The 25,613-nt window shown below is 42.8% G+C and overlaps 1 protein-coding gene across 2 annotated transcripts; it reads right to left on the bottom strand.

The window, feature by feature from the left end:
- Positions 1-203: 203 nt before the first annotated feature.
- Positions 204-25,351, bottom strand: Ttc1 (tetratricopeptide repeat domain 1). 2 transcript variants are annotated; one of them, NM_001005529.1, is made up of 8 exons: positions 25,248-25,306; positions 23,268-23,630; positions 17,226-17,286; positions 15,098-15,210; positions 9,153-9,189; positions 8,248-8,396; positions 6,639-6,693; positions 204-801 (listed from the first exon to the last, which is right to left on the bottom strand). In NM_001005529.1, exons 2-8 carry the CDS (start codon positions 23,595-23,597, stop codon positions 668-670), a joined length of 879 nt encoding a protein of 292 aa, NP_001005529.1. In that variant the 5' UTR covers positions 23,598-23,630; positions 25,248-25,306; the 3' UTR covers positions 204-667. The 2 variants fall into 2 exon arrangements, with proteins under 2 accessions (NP_001005529.1, XP_038941300.1); XM_039085372.2 differs by having other exon boundaries at positions 681-801; positions 8,204-8,396; positions 25,248-25,351.
- Positions 25,352-25,613: the final 262 nt, after the last annotated feature.

The raw sequence follows: 25,613 nt of genomic DNA on the forward strand, positions 1-25,613 counted from the left end.
GAAGATTGACTTACATGGCTTGTGAAACAGGATTTCCGAGTTCCCACTCACTGATCATTTATTCAAGAAAGCCTAGCAGCAAAAACTTTAACTTTGTGGGATTCAGAATCAGTGACCTTGATTGAAACCAGAACTGGTTCCACATGTCATATAAAATCTGCTTCAGCTGCTGTTATGGGAACAAAATTAACAACACAGCCCCCAACTGTCACGGGATGTTTTTATTGACACAGAGGAACTCAAAAGCCTGCTGAAGCCCTGCCCTGCAGCATCTGAGCGAGTGTGAGCAGGAGGGGCCCTGTCCAGTATGAATGGTCACCACTCAACTGACAGGCTTACATGGTTAGGGGAGGTTTTTGGTGGCTAGCACATTTGTGTGGCTCCAAGAGGTCAGCTTTGACAAGCAGGCTTCTCCATCAGACAAAGAACAGCCAGAACCAGGGACAACAGCTGCACAGACACCACCTTAAAATGGAACTTAATGAGGCTCATCACATCAGGACGCACATTCCACCCTGATCATAAAACAAGAGCAAGAAGGCGGGCGGCTCTGGTTCTACTGCATAGTCTATTTAGATAAGATGCTTTTACACTGAACACCTGCAGAGCATGCTCGCTGTGAACCGCTCATGGCCTCCCAGTCAGCCTTTAGGACTACTGTTATTTGTTATCTATTATTATTTGGATTTTGAACAAAATTGATGGAATAGGAGCCAGTAGAAGAATCCTGCTTGATCTGGAAATTTTCTGTGGAGAGCCCAAAAGGTCGCAGAACCAAGTTGCCAAGATCTTTTAGTTTACCTGCAACATAAAAACAACTCAGGTGAATGCTGGGACAAAGAGGCAGGACACACTAGTCAGTTGGCTTTGTTGTCAGGAACCTGACTGACACCTGGGAGGCTTTTCAGCCTCTTTCCTCTCGGGTGTTGTCACTCCACTGCCTGAGTGACACTGGAGCTCACAGTCCTTCAGGATCCTCCACGGAGATGAAAATCTCCTGCCCGGCTGGCTAGAATTACAAAGGACAGGGACTTCCATCCCAAGCGCTGGGTGAAGGCATTTGGCCAAGGCTGGCCTTCCTGGATGGGAGGACAGTGGCTCTTTAACCCATCTGTTTTAAGGAAAACAACAGTAGCCATCAACCCAACAAGGCGCACTTCTATTGAGCCACCCTCACTCACAAGTGCACTCTTGGCCCCCAACTCAGTCTTTACAACGTTCCTGTTATTTTTGGGGGAGATGAGATCTCGTTCATTTGTGTAGTGTCTTCAACCCCAATAATTCAGGGTTCCCTGCTCCCGCTTCAAGCTTTACTCATTCATCACTCAAGTAATGAAGATATACCAAAAATAAGGATTCTTATGCTGTTCTAAGACATAAGAGGCCCTTGGAGTTTGTGTGCTGATGTGGAACTCCCAAGAGATTTTGGGATTTATGGAGTAGTGGACAGAATTTATAAAACAATGTTTTGGAAATTTTTGACTGGGATGGGAGAATAAAGTTTCAGTGCTTTCTAAACTGCATCAACTTTCTTCCAGGTCTGCTTCCAATGGAGATAAGCAGGAGGGTAAGATGGGAAGAGACAGGCCTCACAGTAACATTCTCCTCCGTGTTCCTTGCTGGCAACATTCGCCACTCTGAGTCACCCCACTAGAGGAAAAGACCAAGTGAAGTCAAGTTGCATGTCTTCACAATGGAAGCTTCTGGACTTCATCTGGAGATCTTGTCCAGGAAGACTTAACATGTTTGAAGAAAACATCCATTCTTGGAGGCAGCTCCCAGAACCTGGGTGATCACTCTTGTAGGTCTCCCAAACTAAAATCCAGCCCACACATGCTCACTGCTGCTGTCCTTGAGCACCTGCACCCCCAAGTAGACACAAGCCCCGAAGCTCAGGCACAGGGACAGATGTCCAGGTGGGCATCACAGCATACAAAACTGAAGCAGGCAGCCCTGGGGAACCTGAGTCACAAATAGCCCCACAGCCTATTCTAGAGCTGATAAGAGAGGGCTTGGAGAAAAGAGCCACATAAACACAATATCCTGTGATGACGGGCACAGGTATGCTGATGCATGCCTGGGATTCCAGCACTAAGGAGGCTGAGGTGGAGAACTGCCATGAGTTCAAGCTAGCCCGGACGACCAAGTGAGCTAAGGGCACGCCATAATGCGGATGACCAAGTGAGCTAAGGGCACGCCATCATGCTTCACAGTGCAGTGTTTTAGGCTGATCTGTACAAAAGGAAAAGTGTTCTGTGGGTGCTCAAAGACCACCCCAAGCTAAAGTGAAACATTCAGACCTCCCTAGATCCTCACTTTGCCCAGCTAGGGGAAGGACTTGCTTGCATAAAGATCTCTGAACTCCAATGCTTCTCAAAATGCAGAGAAAACTAAAGTCTATCGGCCCACCCATGGGCTGCCTAGACGTGTAGGGATTGATGAGGGGAGGCTGCCCTGGCTCCCAGTGGCTTTGCTGAAGCTGCAGCGGGAGACCCTCCTGTGGAGAACACAGAACTGAGCACAAGGTCAAATTTCTCCGTAGGAAAAAAAAAATCCAAGACCTTCAGACGGATTACTTCACTTAACAAGGATGGTGAGCATACGTGCAGCTCCTTTTGTAGTACACACAACGTGGTCTACAGAGATGTAAATTGAGAATTTGCTGGAAGACAAAACAGGCAGAGTGAGCCACACTTCCAAGGAAGAAGACAGGAGGCTGAGCCAGGCCTGGTGTCCTATGGCTGTTATGCCACAGGAACCCACTGACAGTGATGTACCAAAGGGGAAAGCTTAAGGGTGCTCTGGAAGTTACAGTTTCATGGCATTGTGCAAGAGGCCATTTATTCATGGAGCAAACATCTCTATGATGCTTGGTGAAGAGTCTGAAGCCATAGTCCAGCCAATGGAAACTCAAAGACTCAGGATTTAGTGTCTGAAAAAGTCACTTATTGCTGTCTGTGATGACGGCAGAGAAGCAGTCAACTTCTGTGAAGACAGTGTTCAAACACAATCAGACACACTTTCCTGCTGCTGTTTAGGCCAGTATCAATGTTCAGAGGCTGAAGCAGCTCCCTCATTTCAAGGCAGCCTATCTGTCATACTTGTCTCAGGCTGCTAATGCTATCTCCCTACCTTGACAGCAATAAGATTTTCTTAGTCCCTCCTGTAGCAAACTTGGCATCCTAAACAAACATGACAACAAGTCCCTTGGAAGGTGGAACCTATCACATCAGGATCCTACAGCAGTGCAGAGTTCAAACCTGCTTGCACTGTCAAGGCTGTTAAAGGACTAGAGATCTAGCTCTGATTAATCTTAGTTTCTCTGACTTAAAGCAACATTCTAAGTGGTTCATTATGTAAACATCTCTTTGAGGAACCTGACCCTGTGTGAGACGTTTCCCCCAAGGATAAGCAGGAATGCCTTTCTTTGCTGTGGCTTCAGCACAAAGAAGGAAAGATGAAACCCAGTGACTGACCTGCTGTTTAGGAGATTCCTCTCAGCTGAACCACATTTCCCTCCTTGGCCATTCTGTGGTATGGCCACATCCTACTTTGGCCCCAACCCTCCCATGTGAGCTGCCTCCACCCCTACACATCTAACTCTCCTCACAGTGCAGCCACATTCCCAAGTAGGGTCAGTGAACATAACTTGGGCTGCTGGGTTCACCTCCAATCGCACTTCAGTGCGTCTGGGGCGCAACACCTTGGCCACTCTTCAGGGATCATGGTCTGTATATTAAGTCTTAAGAAACGGTCTCCAAAGGCAACTTCCTTTCGCAGTTGGTTACTGTTGAAAAACTACCTGTAACCACCCATCTCTGGTAAGGAGAGGAACAGAGTATCTCAGAGCCCAGATAACTGATGGAACATGGGGTCCAGGGAGAAGCACGAGAGCATACAGCTCTAGTCTTCAGGTTCTCTGGCTGAACAGCTTAGGATAAAGCACTTGACGGACGATGACAAAGGTCTACTTCTAATCAGATAGTTCTGAGACTCACGTTCACATCATTGGTCACTAAGTACACACATCTTACCCTCTCAGTAAGCTGCTAAGAATGGCTCGCATCGACAAATCCTGCATGTGGAATGAGAGTCTTGCTTACCAAGCTACCTAAAGCTGGGAAGTAATGCTAGGAATTTATCCTTATCCTCCTAGAGCTGAGCTTCAAGAATCCTGAAATGTCTGACAATTTCACTTTTATTTATTTGTAAAATAAATGCATTTAATTTTTGACTACAAGAATATGTATGTCTAAATGTCTATGTGGCATGAAAACAGACGCAGACTCAGTTATCATATGTTATGAGCTAAAGCTTTTTGCTTTCTAAAACAATAGTTAAATTTCCTTTAATTTTTAATACTTTCCTACTGTCATGTCTAAGAATGTAAGTAGCAGATCTGTTTATCTTTTGTTGTATTATAATGTTTAATTTAAAAAACTATGGTGCTGGGCTGGAGAGATGGCTCAGTGGTTAAGAGCACTGTCTGCTCTTCCAGAGGTCCTGAGTTCAATTCCCAGCAACCACATGGTGGCTCACAACCATCTAAAATGGGATCTGGTGCCCTCTTCTGGTATACAGGTGTACATGCAGGCAGAATGCTATATACATAATAAGTAAATCTTTTTTTTTTTTTTTTTTCGGAGCTGGGGACCGAACCCAGGGCCTTGCGCTTCCTAGGTAAGTGCTCTACCACTGAGCTAAATCCCCAGCCCCATAATAAGTAAATCTTAAAAAAAAAAAACCAAACCAAAACCCTATGGTGCTGACTTGATTTTCACTTTAAAAAAAAAAAATCATTTTGGTTTGAGATTAGGGCAAAATTTCCCAATGGCAGTAAACATACTCCTGACACTCTGTAGCATGTATGTATGTCAGGTGTCGAACTCAGCATCCATAATCATAAAACCAAAATATCAAGCAACTCTGAAAACGATGAATATGCTTTATGTTCTGCAGCATCAGATATCCAGCCTGGGCTTGTTTCTTTATGTAAAAATGCCTTTCTCACACAAATTGCCTCAGATTTGCTCACAAATTTGTAAAGAATTACCATTTTTAGAATATTAACTTTATTTTACATTATGTATGTCTGAGTGTATGTATATGCACCATATGCATGGAAGAGTCCAAAGAGGTCACAGAAGCATTGGATCCTTTGAAGGTGAAATGGCTGTTAGTTGCCATATAGGTAAACCCAGCTCTTTGCAAGATCAATACATGTTCTTAACTGCTGAGTCATCTCTCTTGCCCCTTAAACAGTTACTTCAAATAAAACTTATGATTTGTTATCAATGAATTTTTAAAAAAAATATTTATGCACTTTATGTACATGTATGAGTACACTGCAGCTATCTTCAGACACACCAGAAGAAGGCATCGGATCCCATTACAGATGGTTGTGAGCTACCATGTGGTTGCTGGGAACTAAACTCAGGACCTCTGGAAGAGCAGTCAGTGTTCTTAACTGCTGAGCCATCTCTCCAGCCCATGAATGTCTGAATATATATTTGATTGAATATATACCTATCTGTACGCATAGGATCAAGTAAAAATTTTATGGGCAAAAAGAGGTTAAGAGTGGAAAAAGTGCATTAATTTATCTACCTGAGTGACCTACTGGCAAGTCTGTGCACATTCTCTAGACACTGATGTCAAACCACAGATGACCACACAATGTATTTTACATTCATTTTCTTTTAGGACCATGCCCTTGCAATGCACATCAAAGATTTAGAATGTATTCATCAGGAAGGTGCAGCAGCTTTGGAGCAGGGACATGAGAAAGGTGACACAGAGACAAGAACTGTCTAGGAACCCCACAGGTTCTTAGTAAAGCAGAAAGGAAGCAAGAGGCTCTGACTGCAGCTAGGAACCGCTCTGGCAACTCTGAGATAAGTGAATCCCCCCTTGCCCCATTTTGTGTGCATGTGCATAGGCCTGCAGAGGTCAACACTGGGTGTCCTCTATTCCTGTCTCACTTTCCAATTCGGTAAGAGCAGCAGGCCAGAGGTCAAGGGATCCTCCTGTCTCCATCTCCCCACTGCTAGGGTTACAGATGTATTCCACCCTGCCTAGCATTTTTTTTTTTTTTTTTAAAATATGGGTTGTGAGGCTCTGAACTCAGGTCCTCTGAGTAATCTCCCCAGCCTACACCCCTTAAATGTTTATTCCACATACTTCTCACATCTTCCTAAGCACTAATGGGATTTTTAGTACCATTTTCAATTCAAAATTCCTTTCATTCTGACATTACTGGCTATAATGACTACAGATTAAATAAACATAAAATCTTAAGCAGTGATTAAGCAACAGAAAGACTCAGCTGGTTTTTGAGATCATCATGTGAAAGACAAGGTAGAAATCTGGTTCCTGAAAAAGCTGATCCCTCTCCAACTGTACTTCCTGAAATTAAAAACAGCTGAGCAGAGCCTTGTCCCTAGCAATCTCAACAAGACACATGCATATGCACACACGCATATGCAGCATGCACGCACGCACTATTCTCAACAATACACACTCACGATATGTCTCAAAGAGATTCTGAAGTGCTGTTCTCTCCGTAAATGAAAGCAGTGGCAGTCCCACCCCAATCTCCGAGCTGTTATGATCAAGACAAGCAGCAGAAGCAGACTTACCTAACATCTCTTCCTTTAATCTTTCATTACGTTCTTCAATTTGCTTAGGTAATCTCTGAGGAAAAATTAGAAACAAGCATTGGTAAGAGATTCTTATTTAAATCTAACAAGTGTTTAAGCCTTACTCTCATTCACATCCCAGATTCTCAGTTCTTTTAAAATAATAATGATTTGTTTTGTATTTTTATGCGTGTGTGTCTGTGCCAGAAGAAGAGTGTGTGATCCTCTAGCTGGAGTTATGAGTGGTTGTGAACCACCCAAGTGGGTTCTAGGAACTGAGCTCGGTCCTCTGAAAGAGTAGAAGTACTCACAACCAGTCATTCCTCTAGTTCTTTTAAAACTACGTGTGTGTGTGTGTGTGTGTGTGTGTGTGTGTGTGTGTGTGTGTGTCTCTGTGTCTGTGTGGTGATCAGAAAATAACGTTCCTCTGAAAGAGTAGAAGTACTCACAACCAGTCATTCCTCTAGTTCTTTTAAAACTACGTTTGTGTGTGTGTGTGTGTGTGTGTGTGTGTATGTGTGTGTGTGTGTGTGTGTGTGTCTGTCTCTGTGTCTCTGTGTCTGTGTGGTGATCAGAAAATAACGTTCCGGGGTTGGTTTTTTCCTGTCATCATGTGGGTTCTAAGAATTGAACTCGGCATCATGCTTGGCAGCAAGCCTTTACCTGCCGAGCCTCCTCATCGAGTTCTCAGGTGGAAACAACGTCTAGATCAGAGGAAGAGTCAGTAAAAGTCTGTGAAAGCCAGTTGTGGTGCACTCACACACCTGTAACCCCAGTACTTGTGAGACACAAGCAGAAGAATCACTGAGAGTTGGAGGCTGGTCTGACTAAAGAGTTAACAGCCAGTAAGACTTTGTCTCAAAAAACCCAAAATAAGGGGTTTGGGCAAGATGATGACGAGTTTGAGGTCAACTTGGGCTACAAAGAGACACTATCTTTAACAGACAACATAAAAGGGTAGATCACAATTGCCCATTAGTCTCGCTTCTAAGGATCTGATGCTTTCCTCGAACCTCCATAGGCACCAAACACCATGTGGCACACAGATATGCATGCAGGTGGAATCCTCATCCACACAAAATCAGTTAAGATTGTAGAAGAGTCACTAACTATAGAGAACAAAATATCCCCAATGCAGCAAAGGAAAGCTTACACGGGGCACTTATTTAATTTTGAGGGGTAGGGTCTTTCTGCATAGTCCAGCTGGTTCCAAAATTAGGTTTCTTTTGCCCCAGTTCTGGGATTACAGGAGTGTGCTGGCATGCTGGCTCGTATACATGGAGATCAAATGGTACACAGTCCCAGTGAGTAAGTAGCCATCACAAAGACCAATCTCCCACATATATTGGTAACCATAAAAACAGAATTTAGTTGTGACCAAAAAGAGTAAGATTTACTAATACAAAGCAAAAGAAACAGGAAATACTTTTGTTTGTTTGTTTTTTGAGACAGGGTCTCTATTATATAGCTATGGCTGTCCTGGACTTGCTATCTAAAAAGCAGACTGGATTTGACTTCGCAGAGATCCGTCTACTGTCTTCTAAGTACTGGGATTAATGACATACAGCACTACAGCTGGCCAGCACACGTTCTTGAAAATCTGTTTTACCACACAAGCTTCTCTCGCTTGATGGACTGACGGGTCTGTTTCTAATATTGATTTATAATCTTCCAGTGCTTCATCCAGTTTGTCTGTTTTCTCATACAACTCAGCTCTCCGCAGTATCGCACGGATGTAGGTAGGATTTAACTGAATGGCTGCAAACACAAAAGAAATTGTTACATTAAAAAAGGGTTCTGAATACGCCCCCATTTATTACTGGTGGTGGTGCAAATCAATACAGCCACTATGGGTCTCAGTTTGGAAGTTCCTCAAGAAATTAAAACTAGAACTACCATACACATAACCTGCTATTCCACTCCTGGGCATACCTAGAGAGCTCCACATCCTACCACAGAGACAGCTGCACGCACACTTAGTGTTTCCTGCTTCTCTACTGACGATACCACAGATGCGGAACTATCGACAGACCAATGGGTAATAAAAATGTGCTACATACAGAAATCTGCTGTAAAAAAATTTTCAGGAAAATGAATTAAGCAACATGATTTGAATTTAAAAAGACAAAACACCCCTCACATTTACCCTATGTGTGGATCCCAGACTGTGATGTATACATGTGTATGTCTAAACAGCTGTGAGTGCGGGTTCAGCAGCTAAGCTCCTCAGTGAGTCAAAGGCAGGTCATCGGAAGGCTATGGAAGTGAATTCTGTTCCCCACTAGAGCTACAAACATTTTCACATATTTACTGCTGTAAGAAATAGGCTGAAAAATCCATTTGAAAGCAAGTTTGCTCTAAGATGACTCCCACATAGTACGGTCCCTCTGAAAATGCCATCCCATGACGCTGCTTCTTTAAAAGGTCCCTGTGTGAGGGGACCCTGGCCTGAATACAAACCCAACCTGTTTCTGTAACTGAGGCAATGTTCTTTTTTGTTAACAGAAGTTTTACCTTTGCTGCAGTCAGTAATGGCCATCTCCTTCTTGTCCTGTAAGGAAAGATGACAGATCACATTAACATATGCTTCTCTAGTTTCCTCTCAAGGGCCCGAGGGCGCATTGCCACGACCTGATCATCAAGGATGAGTATGAAGGTGGAGAATGCAGAGCTGGGCTAGGCAGTGATGGCACACACCTTTAATCCCAGTACTCAAGAGGCAGAGGCAGGTGGACCTCTGAGTTCAAGGCCAGCCTGATCTACAGAGTGAGTTACAGGATAGACAGAGCTACACAGAGGAATCCTGTCTTAAAACAAACAAACAAACAATTCTGTGTATACATAATGATATCTGGCTGGTCTTATTGCAGCTTGTTATACCGTGTTTGGTTGATATTCCTGAGGGGAGGTGGAGTGGATCTTGGATGGTGATGAAATTGGGGGTAGAGGAGGGAGGGGAAAGTGCAGTCAGGATATAATACATGAGGGAATAATAATAATAATAATAATAATAATAATAATAATAATAAGGAATGTGGGGTTGGAGAGATGGCTCAGTGGTTAAGGCACTTGCTGTTCTTGCAGAGGTTTTAGAGTGCACATGGCAGTTCTGCTTAGAATCCTTCCAGGAGGTCACCCTCTTCTGACCTCTGAGGGCATCAGGCATGCATATGGTGTACATACAAGCAGCGTTCCACATACACAAAATAAAAATAAATATTAAAAAAAGAATGCCGTTTAAGAATCACATGAAAATACATGTTGCTTCCCATATAGAACTCAAAGTTAGTTCATATGAGCGTCCCTGAACGGTCCTGGAAACACATGTACACGTACTTTCTTTGCTCACCTAAGACATCAGCACGGAATCTTACATTAGAATGCAACGGGCAAAACTCTGGGTCAATAAGCAGGTCGACACGGGACACTGAGCCAGTCTCAGGGCTAGCTGCTTCAGTAGCACATCGAAGTGGACCAACCAGGTCCACCTACAGGGCAGTGTCTGTCACAAACCTTACCTTACCCACTGCTGACAGAAACACGAACAAGTCAGACCATGCACCTGACTTAGCTTCTGAATCTAGAAACAGCACAGTGAAGGAGTACTGTATGCAAGGGAGTTGGATTCTGGTCCCAGCTCTGACACTGGCTTCTCTCCTAACATGGCCGTGTCACTTTCCGTTTGTGGGGCTGTTTCTCATATAATTTACTATCAGGCTGGACTGAATGGTGGAAAACATGTCTTCAACTTTAAATGTCCTTTTTCCAAAGGAAGTACAGTATCACAAAAAGAGGCTGCTTCCCGTAACAGTTCTTAACAGTAAGGGCCACGTCAGCGGACTGAGTATTTACAGAGTAGTCTATAGCAGCATCTACGCTGTGTACTAGCCTGGCTGAGTGGTTATGAAGAAAGAAGTTTTCTTTCAGGGTTATGAAAGTTCTGGAACCAGACAGTGGTGATGACTGTACAGCACTGTGAAGATCTTTAACTGTATGCGGAGCTGTTAAAATAAGGGCTGAGAGGATGGCTCAGTGATAAGGTGCTTACTGCCTGTGAGTCAGTCTAGAGTAGAAGAAGCTAAGTTTGAGCCTGCAGTTGGCAATGAGCTACACCGTACAATCTGGCCGTTAGAAAGAAGTTACACACTTCATCACAGCCACAAACCAAAGAAGCTACACGATAAGGCATTGAGGAGTTTTGCAGTGTTTTGAATTTGGAAGAGAAGGCTGTGGAGCCTTTGGCCTACGTAACAAGCCGTGCACACTTGTCATTCCAGCGCTGAGTCTCGGCAGGGCAGAGACAGGGGCTGTGGGGTTTGCTGGTTTCCAGCTCACTCCAAAAACACTGCCCCCACCCTCACCCCCAGGTTCAGTGAGAAACCCTGCTTCAAAGGAACAGAGAGTAAGAGAGGTACAACTAGAAACCCTCTTCTATTGTAAGTAAGAATTGTACACACATCTATATCCAACACAGAAACATAAATCTTTATGAACTCAACAGACACGGTGGCAGACTCTTAGCTACTTCCAGACTCAGAGCTACAGAGCAGCGTTCAAGGCCATTTTAGCTGTGTGGTACAGTTTGAGGCCTGCTTGGGCTCCATGAGACCTTTTCTCAAAAGAATAAAGCATTCTTGTAGTAGGGGCTTGCTTAGCATGTACAAAACCCTAGTTTTAGCCCAGTTCGTATAAAACCAGGTGTGTTTGTGCAGACCTTTTATTCTAGGCTGAGGGAGGAGGATCTTGAGTTTGAAGCTACTCTGGGTTACAAAGGAAGTCTGGTTTGCTTTTTGTTGTTGTTTATTTTTACATATACAATGCTTTTATATTTTAAAATGGTCAAGGATTTTGGTGAGTGATACCAGTAAACTGTTTATGGAAAATGTACAACTTAAGTTGCAAAGTAACCGATCTGTTTGAAACACCTGTTCGTGAATAGAGAGAAGGTGGGCACTGTCGTTTTAAATAGAGAGCTGCTGGCTCAGCATATCTTCTCCAGGGAAGGGCTGCTGCCACCCTACTCCCTGTAAGGCACTTCAGTTGTTTCTGACACCAAGCTCTTGGCTGTTGTACCTCTCTGGATCCCATGTGTGCACTTCTGCTCCTGTATACTAACGCTGTGCTGTGCGCTAACCTTTGTCCCTGGAACTGTGCATATTAATGATCCCTGGGTCTTTTAAACATGCAATAATAACAGCACATAAACAAAGAAATGCAGGAGGCCAAAGAAAGATGGTTATTTCCTAAAAATGTTAATCAAGGACATTACAAACCTTAACATAGTTGAACCATGTAAAAAATGCAGCCGATGAATAGAGGAAGTGAACTGCAAATGTGTGGATGGAAAACCTCAAAGCGTATCCTGGGGTAAACAACTACTTTAGAAATGTCTTACTTTACTATAAACTAATGAACAATAGTGGGAAATGGCTTTGGACTTGTGGTTTGGAGACTGGAAGGTTGCTATCTTGGGTCAGCCTTATTTACAATATGTATCATTTTAACCTGATTATCAACGAAAAATGAAAAGTAAAAACATTCTATAAGCAGGTCTATCAGAGACCAATATGATAAAAAGAATTTATTCCACATAGAAAATATTTTATTACTTGGAGGATATTTGGAAGATAAGTTGGGGCGAAGAAACTAGCTTCTCTAGCATAATCAATCACACAAGGTCACCACCCCCCACTTTTATTTAACATTTCACTCAGGCCTTCACCAAGTAAGCTAAGTTGGCTAGCTTGTGAGCCCCAGGACATGCTTGTCCAGTCCTGGTATCACAAGCACAAACCACAACACATGACCTTTTCTCTTGGATTCTGAAGAGAGAAGGCAGATCCTAATGCTTACTGGCTGCTATCTCTCCAGTCCTCAAATTATCTTGGTATTTTATGAACTTTATATAACTTGGAAGCTGGAACTGGAACTTGTTTACTGAGAAGACCTAGATGAAAGAAAACTCCTATCTTTAAAAAAAGGAGAAAAGAAATGCTATAGTAGAAAAATGAACATAACTTTATATAAATCTGCTTCTCCCAATTGATCAGATTTCCATAAGCTGGAGACATGTCACAAAACAATTTTGTTTTATGAAATTCTGGAACAGGAAAAAAAATCTTTGCCATTTAAGTTGTGATAGTAAGTATTGTTTTTCTAGAAGCTACAATCTACTGTGATTTATGTGTGTGTCCCACCACAGGCCAGAGAATGATGCTGTGTGTTTTTTCTTACCACTCTGCCAGTGACTAGTAAGTCTTAGCAACCCTTCTGTGTCTGCAGCCCTGCAGTGCTGGGTTCCAGGCATGCTCGTGGCTACACAGCTTTTTAAGTGGGCACTGGGATCTGAAGTCAGGCCCTTCATGCGGCGAGCATTCACACCACTGAGCCATCCCCCAGCTCCCGTGAAGAAACTGTAATTAAGCCGCAGTGCATCACATCACTAGTTGGTCTCTTTAGTAAAGCGATTAGGGCATTTTACTCATTGCAAAAGTCTTGGTTTAAAATACAAGGATAAACAAGTTTACATATGTAAAGCACTCTATATAACATATAAAGCCAGTAGTTTAAAAAAACTTAAAAGCCTTTTTTTTCCCTTTAAGAATCCATTCTTTTTTGGAATTAGCTAGCTAGACCTAGAGTAAAAGCCCCTTTAGACCAGGTTGGCCTTCACTGCCTTCAGAAATGAAAATGTGGAGTCTGACCAGGGATACCCAATCAGCAACACTAGCCTTCCTGAAATTTTTTCAATTAATTAAAACAACTTATGGCTGTGTTGTTCGTTTCTCTCTTTTTTGGTATAGAGCCTGCATCAAAAACCACAAAGGGGCTGGAGAAATGGCTCAGGGGTTAAGAGCATTGACTGCTCTTCCAGAGGTCCTGAGTTCAATTCCCAGCAACTACACGGTGGCTCACAACCATCTGTAATGGAATCTAATGCATTCTTGCCCTCTTCTGGTGTGTGTGAAGACAGCTGCAGTGTACTCATATAAATAAAAATAAATCTTAAAAAAAAAAAAAAAAAACCATAAAGAATTGATTCAGTTTTTTGAATATAAAATGTTGATTTGTTTCTTCTATAAAATTATTTCTTTGCCTACATAGAACATTCCAAAAATGTAAGTAGCTTTAGAAACCAAATCCAACAGTAAGTAAGTTCTAGTTTCATATCTCCCCACTATCCCAAACCCCACCCCCCAAACGAACAAACTGGGGCCTCTATAAACAAAACCTTGGTAGCTCAAAATGATTTTGATAAAAGTACTAGAGAATTTAAGACATAAAGAATCGTTTTTTTTTTTTTGTTGTTGTTGTTGTTGGTGGTTTTTTGTTTGTTAAAAAAAATAAAACAAAAAAAGAACAAAACACCAAAACCAACTTCACCCAACTTTGGCCAACACAACAGCTGTAAAGCATGACAACAGCTTACCCATAGCACTTTGGACATGCATAGCTGGAGTGAAAAGAGGTAAGTCTATCTTAAAAAACTTCCGTTATCTTAATGTAGCTACACTAATTATGCTGAGTAAACAGAAAGTCTGATAAGCCCACAACAATCTTACTAGTATCAACACGGTCTAGACACGTGTCTGCACGTCTGTTTACTCCACTCTTCTTCTTTTTTTTTTTTTTTGGTTCTTTTTTTCGGAGCTGGGGACCGAACCCAGGGCCTTGCGCTTCCTAGGCAAGCGCTCTACCACTGAGCTAAATCCCCAACCCCTACTCCACTCTTCGTGATTAGCTATACCAAGTCCTCACTAATAGAGATATATAAAAAACTATCCCTGACACCTATTTTGCCACTTAAAGATATCATTTGCCTCAAGTGTCAGCCACTTTTCCCAGTTTAATATTTTTAACAGAAAAACCCAAGCCTTAGTAACAAGTATCTTTTCATCTGGAGTTTATTTTTTTTTAAAGATTTATTTATTTATGTATATGAATACACTGTAGCTGTCTTCAGTAATATCAGAAGAGGGCATCCCATTTCAGATGGTTGTGAGGCACCATGTGGTTGCTGGGAATTGAACTGAGGACCTCTACAAGAGCAGTCAGTGCTCTTAACCTCTGAGCCATCTCTCCAGCCCCATCATCTGGAGTTTTAACTAGTGGTTCCCTGTGCCTCTAGGTCTTCACAATTCTAGAAGCTTAAAAGCAGCAGCTACAGCTATCCTGAGATGTGCACTACTTGGCTTCCTGCTTCACTAACCTGCCCTAGTTAGGAGGAACTTGTCAGCCTGCCTTCATCAAAATATTCAGCCTGCTACTTTAATGAATGTTAACATGAACCTGAGTCAAGTTCTTCTAAGCATTTTTCTAGACTCTCGATACATTTTTCATCAGGGAAGTACATGGGCAGGAAAGAACGGCAACTTGAGATGCCTGCACTAGTTCTGGAGGGAAATGACCCCATGGAGCACTGAGGATCATGCAATTACAAAAGGCAAACCAGTTCCTACCTGTTTCATCCTTGCAGCAGCTCTATTTGAAAACAGAACAGATCGATCTTTCTGGAAACAGGCCGGGCACATCTGAAGGGCTTGACTGTAAGAACTCTCAGCTTCCACATAATCTGAGGATAATATCATAAAATGGAACAGTAATTATGATTTGATTTTGTTGGATCTCAGTGAAGTTTCCTACTCACAGGACCAGAATTTCTTTTTTTTTTTTTTTTTGGTTCTTTTTTTCGGAGCTGGGGACCGAACCCAGGGCCTTGCGCTTCCTAGGTAAGCGCTCTACCACTGAGCTAAATCCTCAGCCCCAGGACCAGAATTTCTAATGAAAAGATGATCCTAGGCTTTTAGGTTTTAAACGTCACTCCTTCCTTCTGTCTGTAAAAACACAGTGCCTGTTCGTCCCAGGGCATGAGGCACATGTTTGGTGAACTGCTGAACATCCCGTCAGTCAAGAGCCCTCAATTCTCAGAGCAGTACCATGTCCTAGTTGTTCAGCTTTCATTTGGTTCAGCAGTTTAGAAAAGAATTTCCAAAATGTTTAAGGGACTGGACAGGTAGAAGACTACAATGTGAGGTCTATGATTCAAAGTGAAGAAGACAATTCTAAGGTCAGGGTGTAGCTCAGTGACAGAATGTTTGATTAGTATGTGCACAGTGCTAACCCAGTCCCTACTGATTTTAGTATTTAAAAAAAGTAAGCCAGGGTGGAGCATGGTGGCACACACCTTTAATCCCAACACATGGGAGGCAGAGGCAGGTGAGACCATCCTGGTCTATGTAGTGAGCTCCACTGCGTAGTGAGCCCCAAGACAGACAGACCTACCTGGTGAGATTGTCTCAACAAAACAAAAGTAAAACAGCTAGCTAGGTATGGTGGCACATATCTTTCATATTAGCAATTGGGAGGCAGAGACAGGTGGATTGCCGATAATTCAAGGCCAGCCTGTTCTACATAGTGAGTTCCAAGGTTACATAGCCTGACCTTAGAGAGAAAGATCTCTATCGATATCTATCTATCTATCTATCTATAATTATGAAGACATAAATAAATAAATCTTTAAAAACTACAGATAAAATATACATATACACACACATATATATATGAATATGAAAGAGAGAGAGAGAGAAAACATGAGAGATGAGAGCTCTTAGGTATGTGCCCTTTGAAATGGGACAGACTGTATAACACTAAGTGTATTGCTGGAAAGAACGGATGCACTCTTAAGCAAACACACAAAATGATAGTAAGGAGTACTGTGAGGGTTTGCAGGAAGCTTGCTCCTGCAGTGCTGTGTTGGTGGAGGAGATCTGCAAAACCAGAGTTTGCTGGCAGATCCAGGTGAGTGGTGCTGCTGCCCTAGAAGGGGAAACAGGTGTGCAGCCTGAAATGAGTTTTCGGGTGAGTGGTTAGAAAGCCCGAGCTTTCTCCCCAGCCTCTCCATCCCTTCCTGTGTAGTTTGAGATGGTATCCCTTCCTCTTGTATACATTCCCACCGTCTGGCGTGGGGACCTTAGCAAAGCAGCCACTGCTGGTTTTTGACTCAGTCTCCAAAAATGAACGAAATGAGCCTGTTTTCTTTATAAAGTTAGCCTGCCTCGGATATTTTGTTATAAGAATTAAAATCTAACCAACAATCACAGACAAGGACATATGAAAGAAAGCAAGCAGGTATGGTGGCAGATATCTACAAACTCTGTTCTTAGGAGGCCGAGGAAAGAGCACTATAGTTTATCCCGGCCTACAGAGTGGGATGTTGTCCTAAAAGCCAGAAAGGAAAGAAAAAAACCTACACAAACAAGAACGAAAACTTAGTAAATGACCTCTCTTCCTGGAAGGCAGCAAATGGGGACTGGGATGCTACTTTTTCATCAACACATTAAGGTTAAGGTTGTCCAAAGCAGTAGCTAAGGAGCTTTCTCTTTAACGTCTAGATTAAAAGCTAAACTATAGAAAAGAAACACTATGCTGGTGCAAGGGCCTCGAGGGAACTGCTCACTGTGACTGAGGATGGCTCAATTCCTGGGGTGGTGTGGCAGGGGGTGCGCCCTTTGCAACTGTTCTCTGGTGTGTGTGGGTCTGTGAAAGGATAAAGGTTGGGTGAGCAATACAGTGCAATACAGAGCTCACCTCCTCTCTTAAACTGCTCATTCCCCTCCTCCTTTAGTTTAGCGCTCTCTTCTCTTCTTTTCTGAAAGAGATCAAAGAATTATACAGTTTCTCACGACATTATAAATGAAGTGGGGTGGCTCACGTTGTAATACAGCATTCAGGAGGCTGAGGCAGAAGGACTGTGAGAAACTGAAGCCAGCCTGGGTTATAACTGAGACCTTGTGTCAAAAATCAAAACTTAAAGCTGGCAGTGGTGGTGCATGCCTTTAATAACAGCACTGTGGGAGGCAGAACCAGGCGGATCTCTGTGAGTTCAAGGACAGCCTGATCTACAGAGTAAGTTTCAGGACAGCCGGGGCATGGAAAAAAACTTGAGACTCTCCTCTTAGCTTCTAATAACTCAGCGACTTATATAGACGACTTATATAGTGTTAAAGTTTAGCAAACACAAACACAGAACAAGCCGCCCGCAGAGAAAAGATGGAGCATGCTATGTGCTTCCTCCAAGGAGCATCCGGACAATGTAGTTGCTCCAAGGCCAACCAACCATCTGGAGGCCTACCTTCCAAGTTTGGACAATGTTTTGTCCAACCTCCACAAAGGCAAGTAAACAAACAACACAAAACAACCCAGAGAAGCCCCTCCTCCATTTTGTTAAATTTTTAAACCTCTGACTAAACAAAAACTTCAAAAGGAAAATAAAAACATAAGCAGGCTATTTCATGTACAAGAGAAGCTTAAGACCTAGTAACTGGTTCTCTTAAGACTAAGAACCATGCCTGGTGGTAGTGTTGCACACCTCTAATATCAGCAACCCTGGAGGCAGAGGAGGGCAGATCCCTGAGTTTGAGGCCAGCCTGATCTACAGAGTAAGCTCCAGAACAGCCAGGGCTACAGAGAGAAACCCTGTCTTTCAAAAAAAAAAAAAAAAAAAAAAAAAGACTAAAAAATGAAGTAAAAACCTCACTTCTCTTGAGAAGACTTGTTAATACACTACTTGAGCAGGCCATTTATTTATTAGATGCTGGATCAAACAAAGTCATTGAATTTTAGTAAGGATGACAAAGGAAAGGTGTGAACTAACGCCACTCTTTTTTTTTTTTTTTTTTTCTTTTCTTTTTTCGGAGCTGGGGACCGAACCCAGGGCCTTGTGCTTGCTAGGCAAGCGCTCTACCACTGAGCTAAATCCCCAACCCCACTAACGCCACTCTTTATGGCATCTACTGTGTGCCAGACATAACCATTTGTGTAGGTACAGCAATAATTCATTTCAGGTTACAGCATGCCAGCAGTTACATTTGTCTAGCAGGCTCGAGGCTCTGCGATCTAACCGCCAGCACCAAAGGTAAAAAGCAAACACACCCTTTCCTATGGGTTACCACATCTGAGAAAGGCTGTTCTAAGAGGACACAGCCAAATGAGGGCAGCAATGACAAAGGAGAAAAACTGTAACATTAAGATCATATCCCCAACCCTCCTCATGAGAGGTGACTGAATTATAACACTCTCGACTGCACTAGCTAGGTTTCGAACACCATAAAAACATAATTCTAAGCAAAATGTATCAAGGAGTGGATTTATGCAAAGATACCAGGAAGTCATGTACCAATGAGAAGCTTCAAGTATAGTTAGGTGCAAAGCAACTTTTCTGATGACCTCAGCAGAAAACCCAAGTGCTAGCTAGCCAAGACAGACTGAAGAGTGGCAAATAAAATTCCAGTTAACGTCCTAATCTTCATCTCCCTTGATCTAGATTCAAGTGTTGGTCAGAAGTATCCAATAATCTACGCACATAGGTTCTCTGATTCATCTATTAGGAAGGGGAATGACAGACACATGCTATAGCTAATCAACACGACGTCAATGCAAGAGAGGACAGCAGAGAGGAATGCAGGGTTGGATACTGAACAGCCAAGATACTGTATGCAACAGCCATTTTAATGTGCACATCTGTCAGCTTCTGTCTGACCTTTAGGAACCTTTAGTGTCTTTGTTTTAACTCTATAACCTTGATCTCCTTTCACATCTGTTCTCTAGAGGAAGAACTCCTATGGATGGCTCTACAGGTTCAGAGTAAGCAGCCAAGCAGATGAGACTCTTGCAGAGAGAGGAGGACATGAGTGCAACATAAGAGTGCTAGGATGGCCTGGGCCACAGAATGAGACCCTATCTCAAAACCAATCCAAACAAGAGCCCCCAGCCACTTACAAAATCACCCAGGCCATCAAGAGTAGGTGCACATGCATGCGTGGTACAGTGATAAGAGTCAGGTTAAGTTCAGGTCAAACAAATGCAGCATTAATGGCCTAAAAAGAGTGATAATTTTCTTGTTGCTCATGCTTAAAAATGCAGAGAATAGTGCTGAACTTAAGGTCTCTAAGTAGATTCTCTGGTCACTGAGCATACACAAATGTGACGGTCAATATCAAATGTAAATTTGGCAGAATCTAGAATCTCCTGAACAATGGGTCTCCAGGCATGTCTTGGGGAACTGAATTACATTTATCATATTAATTGATGTGAGAATAATCATCTTAATGTGGGAGGGACCATTCCCTAAGCAGAGGATCACTGACTGAATAAAAAGGAGGCAGAAGCTAAGCACACACACTCATCAATTTCTACCTGACTGTAAGTAAAATAAATAAATGTAATAAAATATAATGTTTTTATTACATTTTTATGTGTATGAGTGTTCTGCCTGCATATATATTTGTGTACCACACATGTGCCTGGTGCCTTTTGCGTTCAGAAGAGGGTGTCACATTTCCTGGAACTGGCATTATGAATGGTTGCATGTGTTTAACATACAAAAGAATTCCAAATCAAGAGCCTCATTCAGCAAAATCATTCTATCAGCAATGCTCTGCTTCCCTGTGCAGCTTTATTAAGTAACTACTGCAAAATACACAGCATAAACATTCATTCAATCACAGTACCCAATCAATACCCATTTTGACTTTTTAACCCCCTCTGTTCCTGAGCCTGGAGAGATGCTCAGTGGTTAGAGAGCTCACTGCTCTTTCAGAGGACCCTGGTTCAAATCCCAGTGCCCACACAGCAGCTTATAACATGCTACTCCAGTTCTGGGGATCCAACCCTCTCCTCTAGCTTCCCAGACATGAGAGCCACAGGTGGTACACAGGTATGCAGGCAAAACACTTATAAACATTTAAGCTCCTGGTAGATCTGTAGGGCTTGATGGCTAGCCAGCCAGCCAGCCTTAACTGAAATCAGTGAACTCCAGGTTGGTGAGAGACTGTTCTGTCGCAGAAAGTAAGGTAACTGAGGAAGAAGACTGACCGTGGTCTCTGTCCTCCACATGTGCCTCCCACACAAAATATTTGATCATCTGTGTGCCATTGAAATGTACAGCAAGTTAAATTCCCAATATTAGGACAAGCTCCTGTCATCTTTTTATCAACAATTTTTAAATCGTTTTTGAGAATTTATTTATTTAGTCTGTGTATGAGCATGTGTGGCAGGAGGTCAGAGGACATCATGTGGGACTCAAGTCATCAGGCTTGGCAGTAAGTGCCTTTACATGCTGAGCCATCTCAACTAGCCTAAAGTTTTGGTTTTTGTTTTAAGCAAGGGTGCTACCTAGGCTGACTTCAAGCTTACGACTCAAAGCAATTTTCTTGCCTCAACCTCTCCTGTACTGTGATTACATGCGTGGATGAGCACATGACTACAGATATGTTTTCATTTGCATCTTAAAGTTATTAGATTAAGGCTGAAAAGTTTCACTTTTTTTGGCTCCTTATTGGATATTTTTTTTCCAGTTTCATAATCTCCATAAAATCAAGTATGATACTCTCCTGTTCCTAATAATCTAAAATAACCAGTGAGAACATTTCTTCTATTTTGTTGGTTAATGATAATTTCACAGAAATTCCTTATACCACTAGCAGAAAGTAAAGAGCAGCTAATAGAGGGCTGGGGGGGGTAACTTATCAGTAGAGCACTGGCGTAGTAAGTCCTGAGTTTGCAGGCAAACACCCCATGTCTGGCTACTAACGTTTTTGTTTTGATTTGTATTTTGAGATAAGGTTTCTCTGTATAGTCCTGACTGTGCTGGATCTCACTTTAGCTTCAATCTAGCTTTGAACTTCAGTCTGTCAGCCTCTACCTCCTGAGTGCTGGAACTAATGGACCGGCTTGGCTACTAAACATTTGACACTGATGTTATAAATTGAACCCTACACGGACTTTCTGGAAATATGTTTCTATAAGGTTAGACAATATTTGATTTAATTTGCTGAGATGTTTCTGTAAAGGTAGTTCAGGAACCTGATTATCCTTGCTCTTTATTTCTCTTCTGATGAACATACTGCAGGAAATATAACACCTTAAGTTGGATATGGTGAATGCCTATAATCTCAGCTCCTGGAAGGTAGAGGCAGGAAGATTAAAGTACAACGTCATCTTAAGATACATAGTGTCAGAAGCAAGCCAGGGCTATCTACATGAGACTTATATCTCAAAAACCTCCCTACTCTACTCTACTCTAGCCCCCCTCCTCCCCAAAGATAACTTTCATGTTAAAACCGATTTATTTATTAGTGAAAAAAGCATGTGAGATATATATGCCAATGATACCTGCATGCAGGAGGCTGAGGCAAGAGGATGGCGAGTTCAAGTCCTTAGTTACAGTTTAAGAACTTGTCTCAAGAGGAAACAAACAGGCCTGTGTAGCTTATGCCTGTAATCTCAGCTACCCATGCCCATGACAACCTGAGTCGTGGTCCTAAGTACTAATTTTTTAATTTTTTAATTTTTTCTAATATTTTACTAGGCTCTCAGCACATGGTAGTAACAAGGCATGCCCATATCTCAGTAAGGCCATTATCTTTAGTCAGAGATCCTTGTAAATGTACGTAAGAGTAAGGAACTTCCTTGCCCTATGTGTTGTTGCTGGATCTCTTTTCAGCTTTGCTAAATGATTACTTCATGAAAAATCCATTTTAGTGACTCTATAGAACCCAAATCTGCCACACATGTTATCTTAACCTATTCCTTTGATACTGTATACCAACTACTTCACTAAACAACCCTTTGGTGGCCTAAGCTACCATCTTCATTCTCTTCAGCTCTCTGAAGATAAGCTCACACGCCATGGAAACTTGTCTGACTACCCTGGAGTAAGAAAGGAGGGCACCAGGAGGGGCAGCTCCAAGACAAGGAAGCTGAGATGTTCTATTATTAAATGCTACACCACACTCTGGACTTGGGTCAGGAGATCTGAGTTGGAGAAATCAGTTTTACCATCTATTAGGTATGGGGTCTTAGTTCTAACCAGACACATTAACTTAAGACAAAAAACATTTTACCTTAGTAGTGGTACACTGCAGGTTTCCAACAAATAGCTACCATCCTTCACAATGTATTCCTTGACACTTACTGTGCTCTGTAGCTTTGATGCCACCAAGGTAGTCAGGACTACCAAGTACAATCCATAATGTAGTGCGAAATACGCTTACAAGAAGTTTGTTACAGACATTCAGCACCTTACCTTAGGAGTGACCATTTAAAAACAAAGCAGAGGTGGAGATGAAGGTGAAGTTAGCAGTTCAGCACCTGGCCTGCATTTGTAAGGAAGTTATAGGTGTGTGTGTACAAGCACGTTATGGATCTCTAAGGTAGAAGACAGAATTCTAAACACACAGGGAAAAGCCAGCAATTTCTTTGTTAAATTGAATGCTCAGGTCTTGGCTTTACATGCCTATATCACAGCACTAGGGAAGTGAGGGCAGGAAGACTGGGAGTTAGCCTGGGCTATTTGGTCACACTCTGACCCAGAAAATATACAAATAAACAAAGTAATGAATTAAAATTTAGAGGGGTTTTAAACTAGGTAGGCATAGTGGCTGAGGCCTGTAACCTTAGCTTTTGGAAGGCCGAGGCAAGAGGACTGCTTATAGGGTCATTCTATATATTACAGGGTCATTCTATTGTTTCAGTCCAGTCAAGAGGACACTGAAAGACCATAACCCCTCCAAAAGCAACACCACCACCAACACAAGTGGCTTAAGAGGTACATTCTCCACAACCATTTACCTGTTTCTCTTCTTCTGGCATGTTTTTTTCCAGTTCAATTAGGTATTCTTCCTCCAGTTCAGAACTAGACTCGTCGCTGGCTTTGTCCCCGGCCATATGTGCCCCTGGCTGTTCCTCCTCAAAGGAGGCACTACAGTCATGAAAACATTCCTCTTCTCCATGGTCTTCCTGGGGATGGGCTTCAGCATCCTTCAGTGGCTTGCTCTGGACATGCTGATCTTTCGGATCAGAAACCAGGGAGCTAGCAGACTCTGTTTCTTGAGAATCTGTGACTTTCAGACCATTGAACAGATCTTCTGGAACCTTACAGTCTTCAGACTTTCCCTCCATGCTGAGATCAGGGAGGGAGGTGCGGCTAAATGTCTGGAAAAAGAAAAACAATGTTTTACGTAGTGACGGTTATCTATGTACATATACAGTCTTAAATTCTGTCTTTCACACCTAAAGGAACTTCTTTTTTTTTTTTTTTTTTTTTTAAAGATTTATTTATTTATTCTATATAAGTACACTGTAGCTGTCTTCAGATACACCAGAAGAGGGCATCAGATCTCTTTACAGATGGTTGTGAGCCACCATGTGGTTGCTGGGAATTGAACTCATGACCTCTGGAAGAGCAGTCGGGTGCTCTTAACCGCTGAGCCATCTCTCCAGCCCCTAAAGGAACTTCTACATACAATCCCCAAACACAACTTGACTTTCCTTGACTGAGAGTCACTTTTTTTATAATTATTATTATTTTTTGTTGTTTTTTTTTGGGGGGGGCAGGGTTTCTGTGTGTTCTGGCTGTTCTGGAACTTGCTTGGTAGACCAGGCTAGCCTTGATCTGAGAGATCAGCCTGCCTCTGCCTCCTGATTGCTGGGATTAAAGGAGTATGCACAACACCTAGCCGAGGAACTCATTTTTAAAAACAGGATATCACCAATTGTGGTGGCCGATTCCTGCATTCTCATCATTTGGGACATAGAGGCAGAAAGATTAAAGTTCAAGGTCAACTGGTAGCAAGTGGATGGCCACACAGTAGCAAGTGTGAAGCTAGCCTAGGCTACCTAAGACCCCGTATTGGCCCCTCCCCAAACCCCAAAATAGATTATAATAAACTCACACTCAATGCCAATTATCATTTTAACGTATAGCCTTGCTGGTCAAATATGGTCTTATACCAAGACTAACATCCCCACTTCCCACTGGTGCTGGAGACTGAATCTCAGACCTTGCGGTACTTGTAAGCCACATTTTAACCACTGAACCACGCCCTCAATCCATACCCTAAATTAAAAGACTGATTTTAATGTGACTCTTCCATGTCCTGCGGTTTGCTGGGTGGCAAAAATTAGGCAGACGCCAAAACAGCAGCAGGAAGAAAAAGACACGGTTCTAATCTTTGTTCAGAATAAATGACCAAGTTGTCCACAGAAAACGAACCAAAGTCCTGGGCCACTATTGCCACCGGAAGCCTAAGAATAAGTTTCTTATGGAGCCCAAGATGGCATCTGTGTCCAAACCCTGCTCATCATCGTAACCAGATGCAAGCGGTATAGCTTAGGTAGCTAATTCTGGAAGGGGATCCTCGAGGGGTACAGAACTCGGCACTGGTAGAGCCGGTTCTCAACCCTCGCTGTGCAACTGTGCTGCCCAGATACTGACAATATCAATCTGCAAGTCAGGACAGAAAATCTGTATTTTTTTAAGTGACCCGGATGATTTTTACGTCCTATTAACCACAGCTGCTCTAGAAGCTGAGTCAGAACCTCTGCGGTACCTGCCACCCCTCTCTAGTCGCAGCAAAACCACGCCAATGACCCAGTGTCGCGTTGAAGTCCGAATTCGTCCTAGGCTGTTCCAAGAAAAGTTAAAAGAAAGGGTCAGGAACGCGCAGGTTTCGCCTCTACGCGGGTGTCGCTCCCCTCCAGGCTATGAGTTAAGGTTAGAAAAGCACCTCCCCGCGCGACCCCGCGCCTGTCCCCGGCCACAGTCCTCACCTTGCGCCGCGAGACCCACGACGGTCTCCGAGACCCCCAGTTTCGCTCTCCACCGCTCGGGCCTGCGAGTCCTTCTACTTCCCGCTGCGTCAGTTACACTTCCGGCCGCTCCGACCAATGGCACCGTTGTTGGCAAAGCATTCTGGGAAATGTAGTGGCTAACTCGAAGTGAATGAGCGGAAGTCGCTATGTGACATCACTGTACGGCTCAGTACTATGAGCCGCAGCTGCCATCTTGAATTACGTCAAATCCTGTCATTTAGTACAAAGTTATTTTTCAAACTCGAGTGCTTGTGGCTATAAAAACGTCTTTATTCTGGAGTCTCTCGTGCTTGGAATGTGCATAAGGATCAGAAAGCCAACTTC

Source organism: Rattus norvegicus, chromosome 10 (genome assembly GCF_036323735.1).
Source record: "Rattus norvegicus strain BN/NHsdMcwi chromosome 10, GRCr8, whole genome shotgun sequence".
NCBI lineage: Eukaryota > Metazoa > Chordata > Mammalia > Rodentia > Muridae > Rattus > Rattus norvegicus.

Bases quoted from the DNA above. Each gene is read 5' to 3' on its own strand.
- Ttc1 (NM_001005529.1), bottom strand. From the start codon at position 23,597: ATGGAGGGAAAGTCTGAAGACTGTAAGGTTCCAGAAGATCTGTTCAAT. The intron at 9,190-15,097 runs GTAGGAACTGGT...CTTTCCTTACAG, and splicing joins CTGCTGCAAGGATGAAACAG to GACAAGAAGGAGATGGCCAT. The intron at 8,397-9,152 runs GTAAAACTTCTG...TTGTGTTTGCAG, and splicing joins CATTACTGACTGCAGCAAAG to CCATTCAGTTAAATCCTACC.